Source organism: Palaemon carinicauda, chromosome 10 (assembly GCF_036898095.1).
Source record: "Palaemon carinicauda isolate YSFRI2023 chromosome 10, ASM3689809v2, whole genome shotgun sequence".
NCBI lineage: Eukaryota > Metazoa > Arthropoda > Malacostraca > Decapoda > Palaemonidae > Palaemon > Palaemon carinicauda.
In genome coordinates, this window is record NC_090734.1 from 132,053,815 (window position 1) to 132,071,818 (window position 18,004).

General features: G+C 36.2%; 1 protein-coding gene across 3 annotated transcripts in view; it reads right to left on the minus strand.

Moving 5' to 3' along the window:
* Positions 1-1,599: 1,599 nt before the first annotated feature.
* LOC137648779 (uncharacterized) overlaps positions 1,600-18,004 on the minus strand; it is a 38,373-nt gene continuing 21,968 nt past the window's right edge. Inside the window, exons 2-4 of one of the 3 annotated variants that reach the window (XM_068381915.1) lie at positions 12,538-12,729; positions 8,520-8,654; positions 1,600-2,708 (exon numbers count right to left, since the gene is read on the minus strand). In XM_068381915.1, the coding sequence (XP_068238016.1) occupies positions 2,670-2,708; positions 8,520-8,654; positions 12,538-12,729 (366 nt within the window). In that variant the 3' untranslated portion in view covers positions 1,600-2,669. Of the gene's footprint in view, positions 2,709-6,318; positions 6,412-8,519; positions 8,655-11,579; positions 11,649-12,537; positions 12,730-18,004 lie in introns of those variants that run through there. The other 2 variants (XM_068381916.1, XM_068381917.1) reach the window with 2 other exon arrangements.

Sequence of the window (18,004 nt, forward strand, 5' to 3'; positions counted from 1 at the left end):
AATGGTTTTTTCTATTTTTTCCCATAATTCTTTTCTGTTCAGATGACGGTTCAACCCAATGTAGCCTATTTGGTGGTCATTGTAATGGCTACCCAGCGTGGTTTTTCTTTGATTGTTTCAATTTTGAAATGCTTTTCAACTCGGTTTAGTATTTCTCTTCTGTCTTTCCGTAAATTCTACATAATATTTCTATAATCAAACGTTTTCCTCATTATTTATTATATCTTCTTCTTTTCTGGGTGTGGTTTCATTTATGAAATGCAATTTCCTGTTTTTTTTTCTTTTTTTTTTGTAGTCCAATAAGTCAATCTAATTTTCTTCTTCCTTCTCAGATAATTTCTTTTGGTATCATTTTAAAATTTCTTCCGCCGTTGAAGATATGTGCTCCTAAAAGTTGTGTTGAATCCTGCGAGTTTCCATAAATACTGTCTTCTTCCTTTATACGTGGTTTCCAGGCATACTAAATTTGCTAAATACTCTTATTTTTAATATATTCCTCCCATAATATTGATTCAAATGATTTTATTACTTTATTTAGAACTTGAACATATTGCTGGATTATTTTACCAATATATTCTGTATATATATATATATATATATATACAGAGAGAGAGAGAGAGAGAGAGAGAGAGAGAGAGAGCCTGTACAGGGTACCATGTTTATTGAGTGAGAGAGAGAGAGAGAGAGAGAGAGAGAGAGAGAGAGCCTGTACAGGGTACCATGTTTATTGAGAGAGAGAGAGAGAGAGAGAGAGAGAGAGAGAGCCTGTACAGGGTACCATGTTTATTGTGAGAGAGAGAGAGAGAGAGAGAGAGAGAGAGAGCCTGTACAGGGTACCATGTTTATTGAGACGGAGAGAGAGAGAGAGAGAGAGAGAGAGAGAGAGAGAGCCTGTACAGGGTACCATGTTTATTGTGAGAGAGAGAGAGAGAGAGAGAGAGAGAGAGAGAGAGCCTGTACAGGGTACCATGTTTATTGAGAGAGAGAGAGAGAGAGAGAGAGAGAGAGAGCCTGTACAGGGTACCATGTTTATTGAGAGAGAGAGAGAGAGAGAGAGAGAGAGAGAGCCTGTACAGGGTACCATGTTTATTGTGAGAGAGAGAGAGAGAGAGAGAGAGAGAGAGAGAGCCTGTACAGGGTACCATGTTTATTGAGAGAGAGAGAGAGAGAGAGAGAGAGAGAGAGCCTGTACAGGGTACCATGTTTATTGAGAGAGAGAGAGAGAGAGAGAGAGAGAGAGAGAGAGCCTGTACAGGGTACCATGTTTATTGAGAGAGAGAGAGAGAGAGAGAGAGAGAGAGAGAGCCTGTACAGGGTACCATGTTTATTGTGAGAGAGAGAGAGAGAGAGAGAGAGAGAGAGAGAGAGAGAGAATCCCCCACGTGATCATCTTAGCATAGTCATAGCCACCGTTGTAATATATCATGTATTACATATAATTTTTTTTTCACAAATCTTAAGGTTAACCAATACAAAGTAAAGGCAGTTAATGTTTCCTTAACTATTTCTGCCACTTACGAAATAGATCGGAAACTTTACCTTTTTCAAGTTATTTCCAAAATATAATGACTTTTCCTAAAGGATGAGAGAAACACCACACTCCTGCACCATTTATTCGCAATGAAGAAACAATACAGCGTAATTCCTAAAACATTTTGTGACAGTAATTTAACGTCAACATCTAGAATTCTTCCATGAAAACAAAGTGTAATTTTTATAAAGAGCCTAAAGTGATCTAGGCTGGCTCTTCTTCTGTGATGCTTTTGATAAAAACCTGTTGCCTTTAGGGCAACGGGTTGCCAATATTATATACAAAATGCACGTATATATATATAAATGATCATAGCAGAAAATAAGAACAAAATACATCAAAAGAAAATTTTTTTTTAGAGGGTAGGCCTACTCAAGTGAAAATAAGAAATCCCAATTGTATAAGAGTTTAAGACACAAACACAATCCCTTTGATAAAGACGACAAGACTCGCTACTTGTCTTGTGTTTTACATTTTTTTTTCTTATAAAGGTAACAAAACTTGAAGGCATTTTTTTTGTTTAGGATTGTCGATGGTGACTTCAGGTGATATGCTCATAGCCTTAGTTAATTTTATTTTGGGGCACAGGGCCAACACCTTCGTACAGCAGAAGTTGAATTTATAATGTTTTCTTCAGTTTTGTTACGTCTATGAAGAAAAACCGACCTGTTTTTTATTATATTGTTGATAGGACGCCTTGCAATTGACTCTCCACCATTCTGTCTCTCGTCTACGTTGTTAATACAAGATCGTTTTTAATAATGAAATCACTTTTTTAGAGGAACCGTCATTTTAAGTTATAGATTACGACCATATTAATAAATGTCCCATGTATGTATGACTGTTAGAAGATTATTTCATTTGTATTTCTAGTATTATGTCACACTCGCTCCCACTTCAAGGCATTGTCCTTTTTACCGCCCCTCGGTGTTCTAGAGATAGAAGTCGCCCCTCTTTTGTTTTCTATCGTGATCTTCTTCCATCCGTCCTTCGTTTCCCTTGGGCCCTGGAGTCCATCACCGAACACGCGGTTGATATCAGTGTGGTGGGTGGAATGGCTGGACTTGGGCCACGCTTTTTTATATATCGGTCTGTTCTTTCCTGGTTTCGTCGTGTTTTTCCCGTTCGTCATTTTTTTTTAGAAGTCAGCTGCGACGTTCCTCAACATCCTCCTTACCTATAGACGACACAATGTCCCTGAATACTGAGGATCAGCATTATGGTTATGTCATTTATACTCATGTGACGGAAAGATCAGTATTGGCAAATTTATACTTTTAATTACAATAGTATTTTACAATTTAGATGTGTTTGGACGGTGTCTATAACTAGTGTAATTTGGATAAAGGTTTTTTAAGGAAAATAAAAGAAAGGAAATGTAAGTAAAAACCATTGTTGTACATGCAAGATAAGCATAAACTAAAGCCTATTTTACAAATAAAAATTACACCTGTCGTAAGGATTTTTATCTATTTTGTATTTATCTCTATTTTTTCATGAGAGCAGTTAAATCGATTAATGTATCAATAAATTACTTGTTTTAATCGATAATTAAATATTACACGATTTTATACTTTTTCTTTGCACTCTAACAATCTTTCATGAAACGCTAAAAGAATTTAAATTTTAATTCATTGCTCAGAGTGAACAGAGGAAGGGCTAGGCCTACAGCAAACTCACCGGTCACTTATAAATTTTTTTTTAACCCATTTCAGAGACAAGGTTGCAGTCCAGGAGTGTTGCAATTATAGATCAAATATTCTCGAGAATTATCTATATGAATTTAAAGACAGATAATATAACTACTATCCAATTCGAATATAGGCCTAGTCATAAAAATACAGAAAAAATATACCACGGACTTTTTCATTTTGATTTCGGTATTAAATCAAAAACAAAATATCGAATCTGTTCAAAGTTTGTTTTAGACCAAGCTGGTTGTTTGCTAGAACGGACTTTGGCTCTTAAAACCCGTAAAGTAGTAATGTCTTAAATGCACTTTAAGCGGTACAATGTAGGCATTACTTAAAGGTCTTTACTTTGTAGTCAATTTTCGCCCTCTAACTGCACTCACTTTATAGCTTTCTACTATATTCTCAATCCCAGTTTATTTCATCCATCTTGCTCTCCAGAATCCCATTTTTCCCTCCATCTTGCAACTGCGGTGGTTTCCCCCTGAATGGGCTCCCAGGCTCCAGTGCCTTCTGGCTCAATCTCCTTCAAAGTTAAGCCTTGCTAATGAAGAAGCCTGAATAGTCTTTGTTTATGTTTGTTCGAGCTTATATATATATATATATATATATATATATATATATATATATATATATATATATATATATATATATATATATATATATATATATACATATAAAAATGACAGGGGCAATTAGATTTCAGATCTCCGTTATGAATATGGCTAATATTTAACTAAAGTCTACGGACATCGCCTCCCACGTTTCATATGCTGCTTGGGATGAAATGGCTATGAATAGTGTCATTTAACTAAAGTCTACGGACACCACTTGCCACATTTCATATGTTGCTTGGGGTGAAACTGCTCCAATTTCAATTACGTTTTGCCATTCGTTTGGAGATAACTTTCCCCCAAATTCATTACACTCATGATATAAGAAAATAAACTAAAATAAATGTAATTTTACTGCAACATTGCATGGATTGTTTTACTGTCTCTTTTAAAATTTGGGTGCCTGTGCCAGGAGGCCCATTCATTTTCTAGCGCTTAGTGCAATGATGGCACAAACTATATAAGCAACTTGCATAATGCAATCGATTTTTTTTTCAATTATACATTGACTTACTTATAGAATTTGATTTGCTATATATTAGATATTAAATAGATATATGAAAAAAAGAAAATAAGATAAGAAACGTCATTTTGTTACAACGTTGTGTGGAATTTTTTAATATCTTTTAGAATTTGGGTGTCCGTGCCAAGGGGCCCACTCATTTTCCAGCGTTGGGTGCAATGATGGCACAAACCATGTATGCAACTTGCATAATGCAATTGGAAATTTTGCACTTATTTATTTAGAGAATTTTATTACCATTAAGCAACTTGCATAATGCAATAGAAAATTTTGCACTTATTTATTTAGAGAATTTTATTACCATATAAGCAACTTGCATAATGCAATCGACAATTTTGCAACTAAATTTTGCACTTATTATTTTATTTATTTAGAAAATTTTATCGGACATAGATTTATTACAGAAAATCTTATTGGTATGCTAAACGTAAAACAATAAACACGCCTGATTAGAGATTAACTTGAAGGCACTCGTTATCACGCTTTATCTACGCATTCACAGGCAATGATAAAGAAAGAACTAAAATGCCAGAGAAGCTAACAGAGATTACATAATGTTTAGGGTAATTGGATTTATTTAGATTTATTAAATGGTCCAATTAAGATCTAAAGCCTTATATAAATATAAATCTTTATAAAAATAAACATATTTCTATAAAATACCGAGATTGTCATTTCCAAAATAGTGCGAGAAGAATAGAAAACTATTTCCAGTTAAAACTCAAACACACTATTCTATCTGTTTCCTCATTTCCTTTCCTCACTGGGCTATTTTTTAAAATTGGAGACCATGGGTTTATAGCATCTTGCTTTTCCAACTAGGGTTATAGCTTGGATAATAATAATAATAATAATAATAATAATAATAATAATAATAATAATATTTGAATCAAATCAATGAACTGTTTAAAAGCGGAAAGAACATTTGCTTATAAATGTATCAAACGAGCAACTACATTATCCTATTCATATTTACGAATTGCTTTCATTCCTGTATTTAATATTATCCGAATTACATTTCAAGAAACGTTTATAAACCGCTCATGCCTTTATATCGCGATGCTAAATTATAACAAGAACGTTTAATCACGCATTTAGTGAGGAGCTGCGACAGAGCTTCAAGGCTTTGGATGGCTAATGAAGAAGTTCCTGGATTTGATATTATACGAATTACATTTCAAGAAACGTTTATAAACTGTTCATGCCTTTATATCGCGATGCTAAATTATAACAAGAACGTTTAATCACGCATTAAGTGAGGAGCTGCGACAGAGCTTCAAGGCTTTGGATGGCTAATGAAGAAGTTCCTGGATTTGATATTATACGAATTACATTTCAAGAAACGTTTATAAACTGTTCATGCCTTTATATCGCGATGCTAAATTATAACAAGAACGTTTAATCACGCATTTAGTGAGGAGCTGCGACAGAGCTTCAAGGCTTTTGGAAGGCTAAGGAAGAAGTTCCTGGATTTGATATTATCTGAATTACATTCAAGAAACGTTTATAAACTCTTCATGCCTTAATTTCGCCATGCTAAATTATAACGAAAACGTTTAATCTCGCATTTAGTGAGGAGCTGCGACAGAGCTTCAAGGCTTTTGGAAGCTAAGGAAGAAGTTCCTGGATTTGATATTATCTGATTTACATTTAAGAAACGTTTATAAACTGTTCATGTCTTCAGTTCCCGATGCTAAATTATAACAAGAACGTTTAATCTCGCATTTAGTGAGGAGCTGCGACAGAGCTTCAAGGCTTTGGAAGGCTAAGGAAGAAGTGAAACTTTTTTTTTATAAACTGTTCATGGCTTCATTTCGCGATGCTAAATTATAACAAAAACGTTTAATCACGCATTTAGTGAGGAGCTGCGACAGAGCTTCAAGGCTTTTGGAAGGCTAAGGAAGAAGAAGAAGGGAAACGTTTTTATTTCTAGCTTTTCGAGTGCAATTTAGGCCTTCACCTGCGCGCGAGTCTTTAGATCATGGAGGAAGCAAAGTTTGGTCGAACTCCTTTACCTCCCATGTATCCCCAGGACAGGTACAAGTTAGGCAACTGAAATTAAAAGGGGAAAACAAAAACAAAACTTAATGAAGGAAATAAAGAAGTCACACAACCAAAACTTAATAACGAAAAGTAGATGTCAACTTTAGGAGCAAATATAGAAATAAAACATAAAGCAAAGAGAAAGTATAGATGTTATATCAGTTAAAATAATTCAGAGTTAGTGTTAATTGTTAAAAAAAAGCAACTAAAATAATCAAAAGCAAGTTTGCAAGCTTATCCTTAACCAAACGAAAGGAGACAAATATAGGTTAAGATCCTGTCTCAAATTATATCTAGAAACTAAAGATATATATATTTTTAACTTGGCAGAATCCATAACAACATTCGAAAAGGTTTCTTGAATCTGTTTCATTCAAGATTATGCTAAAAAAATAAGATTTTCAATCGGGTGTTTCTCAAAAAATGCTATTATAAGAACGAAGGAAGTGGTAAATAGGAATAATTGTTAAGAAAATCACCCTTTTGAAAAGTTATTTTTTTTTTCACTTGGCATAATAACATCTTTGTAAATACTAAAAGCTTTATTCTGCAGCCAACCACAGAACGAGATTCCTAAAGACACACTTTTCTTGCATTCAGATTAACATTGGAATAAAATCATATAACTCTGTAGCCTAAACGTTTGAATAGATTGCATGATAACATGTAAATTTAGATACATATAAGCAAAGTAGCCAAACATCATATAGTTTTTGACACACACACATAATATAGAATGAATTTTGAAAAAGGTAAGTCTTCATTCCACAGGGTGACGCGTCAAACAGATATCTTTGTATCAAACATTTCTTTCATGCCATTACAGTCAATGTTTTTCTACCATGTCATATCATTTTCTCACTTCGTAAACTTCTCACGTAAATCGCAAGACATCAATCGTGTTCTGTTCTCAGTCTAGTGTCCTAGTTTCTCCATATGACCAAACCACATCAAATCCTTTCTGCTCTCAGTCTAGTGTCCTAGTTTCTCCACACAATGTAACCACATAAAACCCATTCTGTTCTCAGTTTAGTGGCCCAGTTTCTCCATATGACCAAACCACATAAAACCTTTTCTGCTCTCAGTCTAGTGTCCTAGTTTCTCCACAAGACCAAACCACTTTAAACCCTTTCTGTTGTCAGTTTAGTGTCTTAGTTTCTCCACATGACCAAACCACCTAAAACCCTTTCTGTTCTCAGTTTAGTGTCCTAGTTTTTCCACAAGATCAAACCACTTTAAACCCTTTCTGTTGTCAGTTTAGTGTCTGTTTCTCCACATGACCAAACCACCTAAAACGCTCTCTGTTCTCAGTTTAGTGTCCTAGTTTCTCCACACGATCAAACCACCTACAACCCTTCTTTCCTCCTTTGTCCCTGACTTCTTGAAAGAATTTCTACATAACCGTCATTGCCTTAGTTTGTAACCATATTTTCTCTGTGGTTTTCTACCAGAATAATCTTGTGTATACCACCTTTCCTTTCACTCAGAATTCCCTTTAAGAATTATTGACAAATATAGCAATTTCTCGTTCCCACTTACAGAAACTTACTTTTCTTCCTCACCAACTGTCAATCGCTTGCCAAACGACCACTTCTAATTATGCGTAAAGTAGATTACAATCTACACTTCAAAAACGCAGCCAACATACTTTCAATATTCACCCAGGCATAAATTCTTATGCAAGTAATTAATATATAAAGAAATAAAGAAGATCTAAAACATCTGGAAATAAACAGAACAAAACAATTCTAAACACCTAGAGCTTGAGTCACAATTGGGCTCAGATGTCATGATACTCTATGAACCATGCTGAAGTTACAGTACTTCTCAACAGGACTAAAAGACTGTGCTCTAAGCTCAACTGATAACAAAATATTTAAGAAAGGTAAAGAGAACGAAATCAACGTTCATGAACAGAAATGACAGCCTCCAATGCTGTGACGAGATAAACAAAGAAGCGAAGTTTCACTACAAAAGCACACTAGAAGGCAAAAGGACTAGGCCCTATCTCCCGGTCGCCATCAAACTATTCTACAGACAGACGCTGGGGATCCTTGGGTAGTAAGTAACACTTAAGGGTGCTATCCTCACTTTCCCAGTGTGAGAGACGAACGTACCCTCGAAGACCTGGAGGTCAGTGCAGACTCTTCCTCCGCTGCGGTGGACGCCTCGCAGGATTTTAGCGTCGTATGAGTCGAAGTCAATGCAGCCTTCGTTTCACCGGCTGTGGCAGCTGCTGATGAGACTGAAGCCTGTTGATATCCAATGAGGGACTAACTATTTCTCTCTCCCTATCTATTGGCTCTTGGTGTAGTGACTTCCAACTGGTCAAAAGGGGTTGCTGGACATAATTTATTTCTCTTTTCCAACTAACCCTTTTGCACCTTACATAGAAACCTAACTGATAATGTTGTCAGCTACAGGATTACTTCATGAGATATCTTTATCTGTGTTCCTTTGTACACAATCTACCTTCCACCCACGTGCCCTTGAGCATTTGGGACCACCTGAAAATTGGTCTCTGAAAGCTTTCACTCTTCTTCACTTTTGGGTGTTATGGATTCTTGTAACTTGGCCACTGTCTTGAGTTAATCTTTAAAGGATTCCTATTGGGTAGAGCTTTTAATTTTGGGAAGTTTGTGATTAGCTAAGGGGAAGGGAGTAAAAGTATTCTCAGTGCATGCACACTTACTAAAGCTTTTATTGTTTTTGAACGAGCGGTGTGCATAGCTAAAGCTGAAACAGGTTAAAAGAATAAATATGAGAATTGGAGTTGTTCTTAATTTGCATGTCAAGAATGAATAAGACCCAACAGTTTGACAATATCATGGAGGCACTAAGATCATGTCTGATCTTCAATTATCCCTGTAAAGTGAATGTGAAAATACCTTAGTCATTCTTGACAGAATAGCTTGAGTGCCTTATTGCAATAATAGAAGAATCAATTCGATGCATAAGCAAAGATCTTTTGTGCAGCCGTCCAGCAGAAGAGAAGGAGGAGAAGGCGAAGAAAAACATTAAAATCTTTGGTTTTGTACCTTTTTTTTGTTTACAGATCAATTGATAGAACTTACATGCAAATGAGTGTGTGGCGGATTTATGAACGCCATAATAGTTTCTGTAATGAAAGGGATTATCAACCGAATAAGTGGCATAAGTTTAATCACAGAAGAATACAAACAGGTCTAGGATCAGATGGGTGACACGGACAAGAGATCATCCACAAAGGAAGAAGTCGAATAAAAAAAAAGGCGCGCATTCATGACTAGATACTTATGGGGGTCAAGACGAGGACATAAGGACATTACGTGACCTGCACAGATAAAAGAACTTAGAATATCTAAAAATGCATTTTTTTTATTTATCTGTAGAATTTCAACATCGCGGGGCATGTTTATCGGCTCGCGTCACTGGTGATTGTTGGACTTTATCTGTAAAAAAACACACAGAAGAGAATAATTTTAAATGTGTGGTATATGAAATCTTAAAGTTAGTTAACTAAAGAAGTATTATTCATAGAAGTTTTAACTAGATTAACGGAAATGTTGAGCATTTTTTTCAAAAGCAAGACGGAAAGAGAATCATGCAATGCTTTGCATTCCAGCAACAAGTTACTACTACCATTTTGCAGTGCATTTCTTAAGGAAAATATTTAATTCACGGATTGTTCATTACAGTTTATTGATCTCCCCAATTTGTCATCATAATCGTCATTTAGAAGGAAAGTGTAACATGCTAACGAGCTGTTTTTAATCTCAGGGGGGAAGAGTTAGGCTTGCTTCACATGAACAGATTGGAAATCCCGCTCGGAAGAATTTCCGAGCTGCAGTGATTTATAAACTGCGTGCACTGCTAACCCGCAGGGTTTCATTGTAGCGGCTTACAGAAACTACAAGGTCGCTCGGGAAAAATCCGCTCGTGTGAAGACATGCCTTCTAACAAGCAGAAATAGTTCCGTACGGAAAAAATCCGCTCGTGGGAAGACATGCCTCCTAACAAGCGGAAATAATTCCGTACGGAACAAATCCGCTCATGTGAAGACATGCCTCCTTATGAGCGGAAATAGTTCTGTACGGAAAAAAAACCGCTCGTGGGAAGACATGCCTCCTAATGAGCGGAAATAGTTCTGTACGAAAAAATCCGCTCACATGAATACATGCTTCCTATCAATTGGAAATAGTTCTGTACGGAAAAAATCCGCTCATGTGAAGACATGCCTCCTAATGAGCGGATATAGTTCCGTACGAAAAAAATCCGCTCATGTGAAGACATGCCTCCTAACTAGCGGAAATGGTTCCGTATGGAACAAATCCGGTCATGTGAAAACATGCCTCCTAATGAGCGGAAATAGTTTCGTACGGAAAAAACCGCTCGTGTGAAGACATGTCTCCTAACGAGCGGAAATAGTTCCGTACGGAAAAAATCCACTCGTGTGAAGACATGCCTCCTATCGAGTGGAAATAGTTCCGTATGGAACAAATCCGCTTGTGTGAAGACATGTTTCCTAACGAGCGGAAATAGTTCCGTAAGGAAAAAACCCGCTTGTGGGAAGACATGCCTCCTAACGAGCGGAAATAGTTCCTTATGGAAAAAATCCGCTCGTGTGAAGCGACCATTAGGTGGTCACTTTTTCGAAGCCTCTCGCAGCAAGGATTTTCTTACAGAAGTGGGTAAGTGAAGAGGTCACAGCAGTCTCAATTAACGCATTCACTAGAGCAAAGCATCTCCCACATTATTTCCAATAATAACTGTATAAACTCGAGGTTACTTTAATTCCGTCTAATGTCTCCTTGATCCTAGACCTCTGTATTGCAAATGCCTGCTAAGCAGATTAATAAGCCGATCCAAGGTGTCTTTATATTGCTTATCGGCACTTTAGTCGTTAAGGAAAATGAAGAAACGATGCCATTACGAACCAAATAAGAAAGATAACATAAGAACCGTTAGAGACTAGCAATGGCCAATGGAGTATTCTTTGTTGTGTTATCTAGAGTCATCCTCTTCTCTAATTTCTTAGCCTATAATCGTCATGTAGAGACCGCACACGACTTCATGAATTATGATTTACTCCCTTTTATCAAAAAGAACGCTTCCATCAGCCCTTGCTACAGACTATAGAAAATAAAATTTTTTAAAAGGTGTTTTGGTTTATCTCATTTATTCATTGCATTCTATACCTCGCGCCTCAAGCTGCTGGAGTATTTACCATAGGTGTCCTCCAAGCGCTGTACAGGTTCGTGAGACAACTGGAAAGAATTCTTCAAACTATAAAATATTATAGAACTGGAAATTTCGTGAAATTTATAAATGTCTTTTAATGGGATGGTTTTGAATTGGCATCCAAAATAGATACTTAAGGCGATCGATCATTGATGAGATTTTATAGTTTGAATTAAATCAGAAAACCTCTCTAACGGATATTTTCAAATGAGTTGAAGCTGTTATTTAAGTTTTCTTAGGCAGTAAGGTGGTAATTACCAAAAATTTATCTTTTTAAAAATGAGTTTTATAAGTTCATTTACATCAGACGAACCTTATTAAGGAAACAAAAACGAATCAGTGTTGTAAAGATTTCTATCCTCTGAAACAGATTCAACTCTTTAAGGTTTACCAAGCGACAAATAAACACTTGTATCTTAGATAGTACAATGCCATCAACAATGAAATTTGGCCAAAGGAGGCAGGAAACAGTTACCTGGATACTTTAAGGCCTAACTTCTCTCTTCTTCACGCGAGTTTCTTCAACGTACTTCCTACCCAGTTATTCATATACATACATACATACACACATATAATGTAAATTATATATATATATATATATATATATATATATATATATATATATATATATATATACTTATATATATATATATATATATATATATATATATATATATATATATATATATATATATACAGTAAATGTGTATGATGTGTGTGTAAAAACATACATAATACAGTTTCCACAATCCCACATGAATAACTAATTCTACGTAATAATATGCGTTCTTATCACTTATACATATCCAACATGTCCACCACATACTTCCCCTGTATGAATATTCAACCACATAGTCATCATGTTTCTGAACGCTCTCATTTATCTCACCACTTTCATCCGCACAATATACTTACATCTAAACCGACGCCATGCCTGGCGCGGAAGTTAGCAATGATATCATCGGCAGCCCGTTCGAAGTCCGACGGATTGGAAGCTGGGCGAGGCTCGAAGAAGTCAGCTATGGCACTGGGCTGCGGGGAAGCGCCGCGAGTTGGGGGCAGTGGTCTAGTCGCTGCCAGCGAGGAGGGTGCCATGTTCTGGGTCTCCTGTAATGGGGGGGCCGGAGAGGAGGTCAGATGGAAGGAATAACACCCTAGGAGGTGAAGCTGTTTAGCAAAACTGAATGACCTCCGTAACACTAGAAAATGGGGTGAATGTAGTTCGTTGGGACAGGCGTAAACTTTCTTATTACTTGTCAAATTGATTTATGGTGAAGTTGTTTATCTTTGTCTGATATATGATAATATAAAGCTAGTTTTACAATTCAAGGAGTAAAGCTGGTTTGAAAGCAAACAGGGTTGAGACTTTGCCTTAGGGTAAGCTAAGGATGTAGCTATCTAAAGGCCAGTTTATATGGGGATAGTTCACTGTTGCCAGTAACTAGCGGCAACTAAACTTTCAAGGATAATAATCCTTTGAACGGGGATGGTTTACTGACGCCAGCAAATTATCCCTGTGTAAACGGGCCTTAAGGGGGTATCGCCCCCGGTAGGTGAATAACTAAGGATAAAACTCCTAGATTAGGTTAGGTGGGGATCTTTAAGTTAGGTGATGTTCTTGTGTCTGTTCTCCTTTTAAAATGTGCTTTTTCAGTCATAACTTTTGAAAATTTACACCAGGTCTGTCCCAACGAACTACAAAGGCTCCAAGAAAAGAGACCAGGGCATAATGCAAGAGGTTTTAACATAATAAAGATGGATTCAAGAGGGGGAATTCAAGTCACTTGCAGAAAGTGCCATTTCCGCATACGCGGTCTATATGAAGTTGTGTATATTTTTCTTTTGATAACACTGACTTGTTCATAAACTCAATTTATGTCGTTGTACAGTAATGTGGCTTTTTTTTCTTTTGTTGTTTGGGAGAAGTGAAATTTATGCAAATTATCTGATGATAATTTCCCTAATGAAATACAGTTTCCTGCCCAATCGCTTCTGTAATTCTTGTTTTCAAAGTTTTCAAATAGTTTTGCAATAAATGAAAAAAAACAGTTCTTTACTTGGAGTAAACTTTACTAACCAGTAAATTCTAAGTACCTATCTGTAGATAACTTCTCAAACACATTTTTAGGAGAGAGAGAGAGAGAGAGAGAGAGAGAGAGAGAGAGAGAGAGAGAGAGAGAGAGAGAGAGAGAGAGAGAGAGAGAGAGAGAGAATATCACACTAAAAACCAGGAACAGATCTCATACCAAGAACAGATGCTTGAGGTACAATACTAAAATGTGAGGTACCTTTTATTAACAATGAAATTAAAAAAAGCATTTATTAAACCCAATTAGAATATTCTTTCATAAGAAACAATAGTTTTAAAATCATCCTGAAAAGAAACATAATTGAATATATGTTTATGATGAAGACATATAAATGACCCTTCTTTTTTGAGAAATAAAATTGAAAGTTGTTGCCCCGCTGGCATTAGTTGGCAAACCATAATGGAAAGAAAACAGAAAAGAAGAAATTAGGATTTATATAGACCATTTTAAGGTGGTGCAGCAAACAAATGTTTATTTTGGATTAAGCAAAAATCAATCGTAAAAAAACCAAGCTTCAAGTTCAGAGGATAAATTAATGGCAAGGTCTCTGATTACAGAATCAGAAAAAAACAGGTAAACGCGTTTAGACTTTGCAGGGCAGTTGGATTTTAAAACTTATAAAGGTATAATTTTATGAATTAGTAAGCCGTGACACATGGAAACTAACTTCTTGAAGCCTAGACAAATTAAAGTTAGTCAGTAGACATTCTTAAAGTCATCCCTATAAGTTGCAGCGTTAAAAGGAATAAGATTTTCACAAGGTAATGTCTGATACTAGAGGGATAAACTACAAGCATGGTTCATGACCACTGACAAGCAAAAGACATGAAACAAGGAGGTCATATATCTCCTAGTCTTTTATATTTCAACAGTGTCTCTTACTAGCAGTTAATGGGTACTTTGGTTTAGGGATGGGAGAGGGACATAGAGGCTAAAAAACGGGTAGCACAAAGCAAAGGCAACTGTCAACACAGAAGGAATTCACAACTCACAAGGCTGTGAGGAGCCAAGAGGCTCGCCATGTCGATTCCTTTAGTCCAGCACATAGCATCGACCCTTGAGATGGTGGTCCGAGGCAGCTCCAAACACACCCGGTGGGAATTTGGACCAGGGGAGATAGACTACTACTTCAGGGTAGAATCAGAACTACTGGAATGCTAAGGTACGGCTTGAGCTACTCTGGGGGAAACGCGACAGGAAGGGATGCAATCTACTGAGGACATAGTAATGTATACTTTGAAATCTACTGAGGAGGAGTATACTTTACACACAACTCTAGGATCACTTCTATCAAGAAGAGGAGCATTTCAAAGCACAGTTTATGCGTTGAAAGCAAGAGACGACCTGTTCTTGAATGGCAACAGCGCTATCAGAAACAGAAGGTGAGTATACTGGCAGAATTGAAGCTTTCTCATTTCGATAACTGCCCGAAATTCAAGGCCCACTCAAGTAAAAATAGCATTACTGGGATTATGTAGCATAAGACGATGTTGCTCAAAGGTCGATAAAAGCAGTAAAAAGTAAATGAAACTAAGTAAAACGAAATAGAGCGAAAGACAAAAAAGAAAGCGTTATAAATCTTGGGCATTGAAGCGAAGAACTGCTAGTCACCGAGATCATGGTTAGAATATTCAGTACGAGAATTAGCATCGCGTGTAGTCAAAAAAAGAGAAGCGTTAGGGTTTTGTTTCAGTTGAAGAATAGCGCAATGAAGCATCAGTAAATACAAGAAAAAAAATAAGTAGAACGTTAAACCTACCATTAGAATTCTAAGATTATAAACGAACCGACCCGAGGGACTTGAGACATTGCAAGGAATAAATATTTTGGGCTCTGGGTCACCTTTGGACACCTGATTTTTGGAACAAATTTTCAGGCAAGAATGAAGAAAAACACTGCAAGGAATACATATTTTGGGCTCTGGGTCACCTTTGGACACCTGATTTTTGGAACCAGAGTTCTTGGTTCCTTTTTTGATGATGTCCAAAGGTTACTAAGCTTTGAGATTTTCAAACCTTCAGGCAAGAATGAAGAATTTTTTTTTAAACTGTAATACTTCATTTATTATTCATTTTTCTAAAACAAATCAATCAAGCCCTTGCAATGCCTCTGTTTGTTCAGTCAGTTTATCTCTAAGCCTATACACATATGCATATGTTTTTTTTTTTTTTTTTAATTTTACCTTATTATTACAATGGCAAAAAAACTATAAGAATAAAATTCTTAGTTGTCTAAATTACAGGCATAAATATATAAATATAAGCTTTACATTCGCATCACCACGAAAGGTCCAGTTTCACTGCTGAAAATATTGATCTTGAAAATGAAAATAAACAGGCCAATTTTATCTGATTACGGAGGGGAGTAATTGGGGGGATTTTAAGGAGGGAGAGGAGGGGAGGAATTTGTGGGGAAGGGAAGGGGCATTCCCATCCCTTTAGATTCGGATCCTCGCAGCTGCTACTTGTGGGGTGTATGGCATAAAGCCACAATAGTCCTCCTGAAAGAACACAACACCTCTGTGAGACTCATTGGCAGTGTCAGGTGTTCGCAAGATTCATCATCTCACGTATCTTTATTTCATCATTTTTTGCTTTTGAGGAATTAAATCATATAGTTTTTCTTTTCGTATTACAAGAGATTTACTCGATCAATTTGTATCCCACAGGATATAATTCACGTATTGCTCAGACATAGAGGAGAGTTAACGTAAACAAAACTGGTTGTGCATTTTAGTGTAACTTGTTTCAAATTTTCGAGTTAGTCTGAGATTGCTTCTATCTACGCGAAAAGCTGGTGGGCCACCAAATGTTATCTGTTATAGTTTGTTATGATAGGTGTTTCTTTAAAAGCTAGTCGCCATCAAATATTATCAATTACAGCTTGTTACAATAAACGTTTCTTTAGAGTTGCAATACAAGCCCAAGTTCTTGGTCATTAGTTCAGTTATTTATCAATGGCTCAGCAAGAGCGTTTTATTTTTTATAATTGGTACGAAAGTACTCTAAATCACTAGAAAAATTGTTTTGTTACATATAAGAATCTGGTCATTTAACAATTTGAATATCCGTGGAGTTGGGAGTAGTATATCAGTAAGAATCATTTCTAAATCATATTGTAGTATAAAACATCAGAAAAGAAGGGAAAATATAAACATTGGGGTCTTAAAAGAAAAACAAAATGAACTGTCAATAAAATGGAAGAGATAAACATTGGGATCTTTAAAAAATGAACTGTCAATGGATGATCACATTGATATTGACCAAAATGAGAAAAGATATTTACAGAAGACTGGTAGAAGAAAAAAAGTTTTTTTCATCTTAAATTGAGACACAGGCCCTGCATAGTTGCTTGCCAAGACTCCAAGCGAAGTTTCGCTTATCGAATCTTATTCGCTGCTACATCACGTCAATGGGATGTAGCCTGTGTCTTAAATGAAACAAATCATTCTAAAGTTTGTTATGATGGTCAGCTCTTTCCTCAATGCAGATGTGATGATATGAATGTAACCTGTTCTGATGAAATTACATTGTCACTGACCAGTGCTTGAATGGACATACTGAATCAAGGTCTATAGACCTTGTACTGAAGAATCAACGTCATATTGATTTAACTATGGCATTAGAACTACTAAAAGCTGAAAGCAAATGGTTAAATATTTTCATATCACTGATATAGATAGTGCTTTTGGCTTTGTTAGCTTCTCTGATGATACTGTACGCATGGCGAGGTATTCAGGACCCGGTCTGGCGGTGGGATCCTATAGTCGCCGTAAAGATTCTGGGCAAAGTAAGCCCCACCCCCTATGACGTCTGAGCCAATCACATTGTAGGTTAGTATAGTTTGACGTCATCAAGGGGTGTGGCTTATTTCGCCCGGAATCTCGCGACGACTATAGAGCCGTGATATTAGTGGTTAATGAATTTTCCGAGTTTCTTCCAACTCACTTTCTTGTAACGTTCGGGATATTTCAGTGATGTTAAGAATACCCTTGGATGGTTCTCCACAGGATCCACTTCAGCAATCTTTTTTATTTTTATTAAAAAATGAGAATAACCAAATATCTTATTAATACAAATCAGGTTTACATATTGATATTAGATTTCATTTTAATATGTTTATGTAGAATTCATTGTTATACAATGTATCTTTTGAAAATACGAATATGAGGTCATTATATGATAAAGACAATGCCCCTCAATCATTTTGTGTTCAAAAAAAAAAAAAAAAAATCAAAATGTTGTAATTCCTAAAAAGTGTCAAATAAAACCAAAGAAATACTGTGTCAAAGA